The following is an 11,306-nucleotide window of genomic DNA, read 5'->3' on the forward strand; positions in this document are numbered from 1 at the left end:
TCACAGAAATTACTTGGAAAAATATGTCCTAATTACCAGAGACTGCCATGAGGATAAAGGGAAAATTAAAAAAAATGATTAAAAATATTTATGAAGGGTTACCTCATAGTAATGTATTATTTATCAAATAATCCTTGTGATGTTGTCGCAGTTCTCTGGTAATGAGGTGGTATTTTCCCCTAACCCTTACACTAGCCCTTGTAATGTGGCAGTTCACTGTACTTAGATGGTATTTTTAGCAAGTAATTTCTTAGTAATAAAATGATAACTTTTTATATCAGTTGCTTAGTAATTACTAGGTATTTTCTTTATTTGGCCCACTAATTTAAATCGAGTCCTTCCTGAATAATTTTCAAATAATTTTTAGGGTTCGGTTTAGAGAGTGAGGGTAGAGTAAAATACCACCTAATTACCAGAGACATGCCACAATAGTACAAGGAATTACTTGATCATTTATACAGTATTTTTGGGTAAATACTTCCTTAATATTTCTGAATTATCACTTGTAAAATTCCAACTTACTATGATTGTAGTTACCACCTGATTCTTGTGAAATTGTTGGTAGCACTTAATTAAGTGCTATTCTTTCTTTTTTGTGCCCCCATCAAAGAATAACATGTAAAAATGATCATTTCAGACACAAAAGGATTATTTTTTAATTTCTGTGTGAGGTTTCATTCAAAAATTAGGCTGATGACACACAACACAGGCCAGTTTACTGTGTTTTTGTCTTAAAATGTTTCTCATCACACAGTTTCAGGATTCAATCAAAATTCTGTGAAACCATTCAACACATCTTATAGTACAACTCAAAGCCCCACCTTAAACATCACACCCTAATACTTTCATTCCAGAGCTACAGTCAGTCACTGAGGTATGCTGCATAAATCTGTTTAATGCAGAACATGTTTACTTAATACACTCACATAACTGAAGATATGAAGAAGGACAGCTTATATAAATTTATTTCATGGTTTTATTGCTCATGTTATGCATTGCAAGTTTGACCTATCTGCACAAGACTCCTCTTGACAGGAGCCCAGAGGTGCATTTGGCTCATGTTAGCCATAACTGTGAGGCAATGTGAAGGCAGCCTGGCAGGATTCCACCTCCTTTAGATGTCAAAAAGAGAGAGCTTGATATTTTACTACTCACTCATACACAGAACCAGGTTACAAGACAATATGATGACTTCGGCCACGTAACAATTTAGTAGAAATCCGTCTGTGCCATCATCATGTCTCAACAAGCATGTTTCCAATATTAAGTAAAGCCAGCTGCTATCTTTTAAGTTCTTAGAAGGATGTGTGTTTTGTCTGGGATGTTACAGTTCAGGAGTTGCTGCACTGTGGATGAGTCAATGACCTGTGACTTTGACAGCGTCAGGATTAAGCTTAATGAGGATTTCATGAGCTGTCATTGTTAAATTTAGAGCTCAGTTGCTCACTTGTGCAAGGAGTTTTGAGTGAGACGTCCTGCTTGATATGGAAGTAGTTGAACGGCTTGACTTCATGCAGAGTCAGCAGCTTCAGGAATGTTCTCTACAAAGAATAATGGACAACAGGAGCGTGTCAATCAAAGGACCAACCTTGTACAGCGACCATAGTTTGGGAATGTAGACTTTCAGGTAATTGACAGCATTTAATGGGTGTGGGCCTGGCTTGTGTACCTAACAGAAATAAGAGTTAAAGGTGTAACCACAGAGAGTTTAAGAGGGAGGGGTGAGGTGGAGGTACAGCCAGAGGGAGAGTCAGAGGGTGGAACTGACAGAGAGGGGGTGAGGTTGTCAGGGAAAGGGAAATGAAGGAGTAAGCAAGATTGTGCCTGCAGCAGAGATTCAACCTCTCAGAATACAGCTGACAGTAAAAGAAGACAGACATGGTTGGAGTCCAGGTGGAGGAAAGAGCAAGGAGCCAGTAAGGAAAACAAGAAGCTTTCAGCAGCAAGCTCTGACCACTTTATCCTTTCCATCTATACACGGAAACCCCTGGATAATTTATAAGCCTCTCCCCCTCGCTCAGTGTGTAGGAGAGAGAGAGCGAGAGAGAGAGAGAGGGAGGATTTGCTGAGCTCACCACCACCATGCTGCGTCCTGCTGCTGTCAGTGCAGCAGCTGCGGCGGCTGTGTGGCTGCTGGCAGTGCTAGGCCCAGTCCTGTCTCTTCCAGCTGAGGACAACTCAGAGGCAGACTTCAGCCTCTGTAGCCACTGCTTCTACAGACAGACACCTCCTCAGGGAGCCTCTGCAGGGCCGCTGCTGCGCCCGCTCTGCCACAGACTGCCCGGGGGACAGACGTTTGCCACTCTGTCCAAACCGACCTGTGACACAGCTGTCTACTCTGCCTTCTATCTCAGCCATGGAGGGGCAGAGTCAGAGGGAGAGGAGGGGGGAGAGCCTGCGGTAAGAACCCAGATATCATGCTTTTAAAGAAGTATTACCTGTTTTACAGCAGTGGTAATGATGTTCCAGCATGCAAGCAGTCAGTTAGTGTGAAAAGAAAATAATCATCTACCCTGCTGAAGTTCAGTTTGGTACTTTTTGTACTTATTACTCCAGAAGGTTTATCTGACTGATGACAGATTCATTTAATCAAGGTCATTGTTAGAGGCAGACAGAGGTATTAATTATTCAAAAGAGCAAGTGATTGGAGAAAAATGATGATAGAAATTTGTGTGAATTTCCTTTTAACTTAACCCATCAATCATATCCACATCACTGATATTTATCTTTGAGTTATCCTATGAACTTTATTTGATTCTATAGCTGAATGTAAGTAGATTAAAGTAGCCCTGGCTTTACCTGCTACCTCTTTAACCTGCTTCTCGTAGACTCTTGTACTAATGATATGTTGAGATCAAGAGTCATGATGCAATGACACTAATAGTGCATCATGTAAATGATGCATGGAACCTTACATTAAGTAATATTCATCCAGTCTTTGTTCTGCAGTGTGTTAGTTATTTTGTAATTTGGTCATAAATTTCAGATATTCCCAATTTAACTGCTATAATTAATAATAGATTTGTTCATGATAATTTCCATACCACATTTATTTGTTTTATCTCAAGTGGAAGTAGAAATGGTTACTTTTATGAGTTAAAGACTCCAAACAAGTTTAAGCTACTTTTTTAATGCGGTGAGCATAACAGTTGCAGATGGTTTTAATACATTTTACTTTTATATTTGAAATTGACTTATGGGCCGCATTGGGCCTTGCCTTACATCCTCCGACACCCATCCCATAGCTGAAGTAACAGCTGTTTAAACTTGGCACAAAAAGTATGGACATTTGTGTTTGGTAGGTTACTTCTTTGTCATAACAACACCTTTTGCCAAAAAAATCTTATACTTATAAAATTTTTTTCCATTTAAAATTGTGCCAAATTTATAATGGGCATGCATAAATAATATGAATAAGCTGTTTTGCACTGGCAAAGAAGATTTGGCGATTTTTCATGGGCACAACCAAAATACTCAGCTTTGCTTCTGTGTGTTCCTTGCAAATGTGGCATAGTTTAGGCTATGTATGCTTTGCTGTCTATATGCTTTAATAGGCTTTTTTAACGCATTGTTACAAACCATGAAGTAACTTTAATGTCATTGGAAGTGTGCTAAAAGTTGCTCTTGGCATAAACTGGACATATAAATAAATAAACATACTAAGAAAACACTTAAAGTACATTTAGATAGTATGACCAATATACTTAGAACTGAAGACATACTAAAAAAGTACTTCAAATGAAGCACAAGTATATCTAAAATATATTTTAAAGTAGTATAATCTGAATATGATAAATATATTTAAGTTGTCCCATGAATGTGCTGGGGATAGATTTAAGTTGAATTTAAGCATATATAAAATACCACAAAATATACTTAAAATGTCTCAAAATAGCACACTTAGTATGCACTTAGTACAGCATATTTAAAATATGTTAAGTATATCCAAACTTAGATCAATTTAAGTACACTTTTTTTTTCAACCAAGGACAACAAAGAAATCAAACTACTACTATCTATCAAACACAAATGTCTTTACTTTTTGTGCAATGTTTGGAACAATTATAGAAATAATCAGTCTTTTCTCTTATGGTTTTGTTTGCTGTTGTACATCATATAGAAGAACCAGAATTAACTTCAGTTTATTTCAACACCAGCTAAAACCTGTTCACTTGAGCATCATACTAAAAAGCTTAAGTCTTCTTCCACCTAAGTTTTTTTCACATGGCTAATTGTCAACTACTGCCATTTCACTATGAAATGAATTTGAACCAAAAGAGGGAATGCAGAATATGAGCATGAAGAATATGTCAAATGTGAGATGTAGCATTTCCCATAGAAAACAACTTTATATGGGCAGTAGAGGTGGCCCCTCCACGGCCACGGACGATGCTTGTTTGATGTATAATTGTGCTCAAATAACAATATTCCCTTTTTAAGATGTTACACTCAGTATTCCGTAATCATAGCAAGGCCTATTGTTGATAAGGCAAGGCATCAAAACCATGATCCTTGAGAGCAGGAGCACAGGGTGATAGTGGCACAAAAGCTTCATTTTCAACACAAGACACCACACCTCAATCAGTGCATTTACAGAAGGGATGTGCTAGTGGCTGTCTCTCACATGCATATGTTGATTATGTATGAATTCTGATGCATATGCTCTGCACATAAATCTGGGTGGTCCACCAAAGTCTTGGCTATTTGTAAGAAAAGTTAGAGATATGTACAGAATTTACCACACTGTAATGACTTAAGAAAGAAAAGTAAAAGAATACATGCTGGGCAAAGGGATCTGTTATGTAATATGAATAAAAATGCCAGAGTTGTTGAAATAACAGCTAAAAGGAACATTGTTGAAATGAACAGTATTAAGGCAGTAACAATGCTCGAGTATTGCACAGTTGACTCCTTCACAGAGTATTGCACAACTGGATTAATAAAGGTTTGCTGCCCACTTAGGATTTAGTATTGCACCGCTGAAAATGAAAAAACTTTCCAAGGCATTTTGCAAGGCAAAAAAACCACACTGACTGCTCCAGGCAAAACTCACATTTATTAATTTCTGTGCTTAATTATATATCTATATTTCAGTAGTTCAAGTTATCTTATTTTATACGAACTCTTTGATTTAAAGGAAGAAAAACATCTATTGAATAAACTGTGCTGATAAATGTCTGAAAATACTGGTTTTATGTTCTGTATGAAGTACAAAAGTGAGGTAAAGTGAGCATAAACTCTCAGACTGACACTCTTTCAGACTTTTAGTTTGATTATTTTCTCTGCTTGTCACAGGAAGTGGATGAAAACACCCAAGCCAGAGTCCCATCTCTGCTCAGAGGAGACGGGGATACCCCTGACCCTGCCTCGCCCCCACTTCAACACTGGGACTCAGCAGTCACAACACTGGTCCAGTCAAGCCTCGCTCCCCACTGCAGTTCTTTAGAGGGAGAGCTCTACGTCCTGATCGGGGCAGGAGGTCTCAGGGCTGCTGAAGATGGGGACGAGGAGTGTCAGAGCCAGCCACTGTGGTGTGCAGTGTGCTGCGAGGTCCCTGAGGGGAAGAGTGGCTTCAGTGTTGGGTTAATCAGAGAGACAGGGGAAGGGGAGAGGCAAGTGAGCATGAAGGAGCTGGGGGAGATTCTTGGAGTGTCAGAGCTGTTCTCAGAGAGCTGTGGAGGAGCAAATGAGGAGACAGTTGGAATCATTGCAGGCCTTCACGGTGAGGAGCTCCCTGGAAGTATAGAAGAAGTGGATGCTGATGCTTCTGATGAAAACTCAGAAGCTGAAGCCACAGAGTCAAACACTTCAGGTCAAACCACTGAAGAAGATGTAGAGTCAAACACTGCTGGTCAAACCACTGAAGAAGCTGAAGAGTCAAACACTGAAGCATCTGAAGTAAGTGTCGAATCAAACACTGTTAGTGAAGCCACTGAAGAAGAGGAGGTTACCTCAGAAACAGCCAGCCAAGACTTGAGTCAGGCCACAGAGGAGAGCAGAGAGGAACAGACTGCTGAAGAACAGGTGCCTGCTGCTGCTGCTGCTGATGTTCAGCCAGAGGAGACTGATGCTGCTGACGTCACTCAGGAAACTTCAGCTGATACTGAAACCTGGGCAGGCAGAAGTGATGAGCAGAAAGACCTCAGACAATCAAGAAGTGACAGATCTGAGTCCTCCGAGTCCTCAGCTGAGTATGAAATGGTGGATGAAGAACAGACAGACACGAACTCGAGCAGCATCTTCGTCTACATCCTTTCCACTGTCATGTACATCATTAAAGCTCCACTGCGCCCTGTGTTCTCCACCATCACACAGTTACCTGGACAGGTGATTCAAGTCACTCATCTGTGTAGACATAGTATTTTAGAACACAAAAAATTACAAAGGGTTATTGTAATAATTTAGAGTTGTTCTATGAAAAGACTAAACCCAAAAATCACCTCAGTGACGTTATTAGAAAACACAGTACAACTGTTGAGACAAGCTTAGCCTGTCCTGTCATTATACTCAAAATAAACCAGGAAAGTACCTCTCTCATTTGACCTATTGTAGGGAAATTTTTGATGATTACAAGTATGAATGAAAAACACTGTGTATTATATTGGAAATACCAGTATTTCCAAAGTTTGTACAAAAAAAGTCTTAGTCTATGTTGTTTACAGTGTGCCATACACATAAAAGTCATTGAGCTTTATTCTCCGTTTAGTTTTTTTCTTATGTCTTTATAGTCCCATAACTTTTTTGAAATTTAAGAGGCATTACTACAGCACTCGCTTTCTTAAAATCCAAGTTGTCTTGAAAAAAAGGTTGCTTAGAGCTTGGCTGTGCACCACAGGGTTGGTGTTTTACAAGCTTTTAAAGACAAAAAGTCCAGGTGAGACAAAAAAAAAGCTTTGGACAGAGAGGGGTGGTCAGTTTGGTTTGTGAACAGATGTAAAATATGACAAAAACATTTAATGATGGCTGCAGTTTTAAATACAGATATCCAGTGATGAATCATAAAGAATGTATTTTTTTTATTATAAGTACATTACATGCAAAATATGTTCTTAAGAGTCTAACCAGGCTTTATGTGCCTTCTGTAAGCTACAAACACCTCTGTAACAATCATTAGATGGACAGCGAGCTCTGTAGACACCAAGTAAAAATGAGCCACATTTTTTTAAACTTATACTTTCAAATTGAAGTTAATTCCCTATTCCCTATTAATTCCCCTGAGTGTCAAGTGTCCCTCCAATTTAAAATAGCTGTAGTTCAGACCTTAAACTTCTTTCCTTAGAGCCCACTTCAAAGTTAAAGGAATTGGTATGTAAATGAACAAAAAACTTCTGTAGAGTAAGATCCACTGGTTCTGCTTTACACTGCACAACTGACTTGTACATTCTGTTGATATGTACAGTTAAAATATTGGCAGAATTTTCAATATCTTTGGGTACTGATTATTAACTTCTTTAATTATTTTCTGATACTGATATAATGTTGATGATATTATGCATCCTTAATTACAAGTACTTAAGAAAATACAAAACTGAATATTTTTATTTCAGCTTTGACTGCCAAGAAATTATAAATAGTCGTATGTTTTACTTTTGTGTCCATCTCTGTGGGAATGTTTTTAAAAACACTGCTCTATTTCATAGAGGTTTATCCCTTTAAAGTTCCTGTAAAGTGATTGAAAAAAATCTTTGTCGTATGACAGGCCACTGTGTCATGAACCACTGGGCCAAATTTCAGTCATGAAAAACTTCTCTCAGTTTATAAAATCAAGCTTCAAAAACATGAAAAATGAGGCAGTAAAACCTGCTCTAGGATGGTGTGGGCATGTTGGTGGGATGAGCCAAAGCCACACCCACATGAAAAATACAATCCTCTCAGTTTAAAAAAAAGATCTGAGAGGATCTGATGAGATTACAGAGAGACAGTAGTTGGGAAATAAATTTACTATTATCAGACACAAATCTCTCTGTTATGATACTTTTAATGACCCGTAGGCCACCATGGCTGATAGATGTGGGAAATTTACCTCACAGTGAATTCCTTAGCAAGACTGGTGATGTCATGGGCTGCTATATTTTCCCTGCTCGAATTAAACCGAGTCAGGAAAGAGGTGAACAATTTTCTAACACAATTCTGTCACACATAGGGCTCAGTGTTTTCACATGTTTACATTAACCTTATTCCAACATATCTAGAATGTTTAGACACAAAGTTTTGATTTCACTTTACAGTGACTTTGGTAAAAGCCATTGCTAATGTGTCATGCTTTGCATGACAGAGCAACACTGGAAAAACCTTATCGTCTATCCACCATGATGGACCTCACTCATGGTTTCATTCTAATGGTTCCTTTCCATATAAGGAACAAGTGAAAACAGTGGCTCAAAGGACTGCACCCATACAAATCTAACACTTCTCTGGCTTGTCTGATTACAACCCCACAGAGGCAGGAACAGGAAATAAAGAAATCTGTAAAAGAACTTACATTTTTAGTATTAACTAATTTTTGTTGCACAAAGAGGGTAATACATGTGTGTTTAGGTCTGTTTCATAGCCAGAAAGTAACTTTTTACAGGAGCTTAAAGCATAAATGCCAAGAAAAGATAAAGCAAAGCAGCAAAAACTACACTAGCCACTGCTTTGAGTATTTAATACTAACATATAGGACAAATCCACTAATAAATTGTAAAATAAAACACTTTTATTTTTATAATGCAATGTATTTTTGTTTATATCACACCAAATCACAGGATAATTATGTTGCAGCTCTTTGCATCAAGAACAGGTTTACAGAGTACTCTTTGTAATAATATTTACCAAAGTCCAATACTGATTAACATTGTTTGCAAATGTTTGTCAGTTTGTGAAGAGTCATTTACTTCCTGTTCTCTCCTCCCAGAGACAGGAATGAGGTGTGGTCACACGCACAACAGCGTTTGCTTTCTCTGAGGTTATTGTGTCTTTTCATTCTTGACACCTTTATATCTCACTTTAAGATGGTATTTTTGTCTTTTTTTCATCAGGTTGCATATGTTCTTCAAGAGGACCTTGGAGTCTTGTCTGCCCTGCCTGGAGATACGTACTCCTTTTTTCACCTCCTGACCTCCGATCTCTTATCCTGGATCAACTCAGCTGCAGACATGCTACTCCACATCGGTAATACCTGTTTCTGCAACACCTATTACTGCACCTCCTCCATGCTGGGGGCCCTGTTCAACAGCTGTCACACGGGGGTCACTGGCGTGGGGACTCTAGCTGGAGATACAGTGGGGATATTTGGTGGTGCACTGGATAATGTGTGGTGGGTGACCAAGTTTTTTGGAGGGCGGTTGTGGGAGCAGAGTGAGGGGTATGTAGGCACAGTGGTGTCAGAGATGGGGGGTCAGGCCAAAGCTATGGGTGGAGGGGTTGGGAGGCTGGCATGGAGAAGTGGGAGTGGGGTGGGTAATGCGTTTAGGATGGGAGTGTCATTTATAACGGGGTCGCTGGATATTATCTTTGGTGCAATCAGAGGAGCTTTTGGAGAGGAGTCAGAGTAAAAGGTAGAAGAAAACTCTACACTTGATGCCATTAGAAATATTAAACTGTCCAAAGGTTTGCTGCAAGTTTGGATTGTAAATGTCTTAAGCATATAAAGATTGTGGAAATGATTACCTTTCCAATCTGGTGTCATGTAAAATGCCTTAGGTATTAAAGAATGAGTTCCTGAAATACATCTTTCTAAAACTGTAGGTCTAACTCATCACAGTTGCTGGCTTTTTAATAATCCCCCGTATTTAAGAGCTGGGATTAGTGACACAAATGATTTAAAACACTGTGCACAAGGCTTTTGAATGTAATTATTTCATATCATTCTTGTATGATGAATGTTGAATAATGTTTGCTGATATGTTAATTTGAATTAAAGAGATTTTTGGCTTATTCAATGGTTGTTGTCTTTTTAAATCATCTTTCTATGTTGTTGTATGACATATTTCTTCCATGATGATTAGATAAAACCCAATTTTTTCTGTTATTTTCTAGAAGTTCCCTATAGGTTCTTTACAGGTGTCATGAAACGCTACCAAACTCCATGTTTTGAGCTGTTTATCACTATGCCAAGTGTGTGAAGAGCAAAAATAAATACATTCTTAGTTCTTGAGGTACTTTTGTGTACCAAAGTTAGGGAAACATTCAGGCAAAAAAAATGGTTTTGGAGTGACAGTAGCAGGCAGGAATTAAAACAGCCTCCGTCTGAAGTCTGGATGAGTGATGTCACACAACAGTTGTGTATTGTTGCTCCCACAAAGTCATGTAGTTTGAATCAGTCCAGTTTTGTCATGGTTTGGCTCATTAAACTCTGATCTTACCCATGTTTCCTCAACTAATGTCCATCCAGTCACTCTCATTGTGATAGGAAATCTGTCTCTTTTTAGAGATCCAATTTGGATCAGCTCAGTAGAGCTGGTTGATTGGCTCCTAAACAGCTCATTATTTGTAACCAGTTTAGGTTTTTAAATGTGGATTAAATGACAACAAAGATTGGAGGAAAAGAAACCGACACTCAAATAAGTGCTAGCTACCATGATTAACATTTAAGCGCAGTTTCGTAGCACAGGCTCATTCAGTCGCTTGCCCCCAAGGTTTTGTTCAGTTGATAGTACATCACCATTTCAATTAAAAGCATGTTTGTGATAAAATGAGGGTTTTTTTGTTTATCTTAAAGGGGCACAGCTAGCCTCTTGTACAAGACTCCTCTAGGCTTAAGTCTCCTTTCACCTGGCTAGATGACCCTAGACACTATCAGGTATGCAGGACTGAGTAATTTGTGACAATGATCACCCTAACTCCAGGTAAATCTCTTAAACTGTGGAAAAAGATCACTTTTTGTTAAGTTTAGGGATCATACTCAATGTATGTGGAAATTTTCTAAAGATAACTGTAGCATACATGTCCATTTAGTGCTTTAAAGTACTAACTTCCCTCTGTTCCCATTCATTTCTAATGGCTGACCCCCAACAGACATTCAGGATCATGCCATTGCAAACAAACTTTTATGGATTACAAGAGAAGCAAAAATATAACTATTGCAAAATATATATTGTATTGTGTTGATTTGTTATTTATGAAATCAAAGCTTACCAAACGTGTATTATGATAAAAATGGGATGAACTTACAGCTTAAATTTTCAAAATATTAAGTGGTGCTTGAAGTTTCCACACTTCCAATCTACTTCCAATAACTTTCAGAGAGAATAATTGTGCATTAACTCCTTTGACACAACAAAAATACATATATAATGTAGTTTAAACAGTGTATTAACAACTGA

The 11,306-nt window shown here is 38.4% G+C and overlaps 1 protein-coding gene across 1 annotated transcript; it reads left to right on the plus strand.

The window, feature by feature from the left end:
• Positions 1–1,877: 1,877 nt before the first annotated feature.
• LOC121514157 lies at positions 1,878–9,536 on the plus strand. Its single transcript, XM_041794254.1, has 3 exons — positions 1,878–2,400; positions 5,296–6,327; positions 9,021–9,536. Exons 1-3 carry the CDS (start codon positions 2,083–2,085, stop codon positions 9,534–9,536), a joined length of 1,866 nt encoding a protein of 621 aa, XP_041650188.1. The 5' UTR covers positions 1,878–2,082.
• The last annotated feature ends 1,770 nt before the right edge of the window (positions 9,537–11,306 follow it).

This window comes from Cheilinus undulatus, linkage group 8 (genome assembly GCF_018320785.1).
Source record: "Cheilinus undulatus linkage group 8, ASM1832078v1, whole genome shotgun sequence".
Classification (NCBI taxonomy): Eukaryota; Metazoa; Chordata; class Actinopteri; order Labriformes; family Labridae; genus Cheilinus; species Cheilinus undulatus.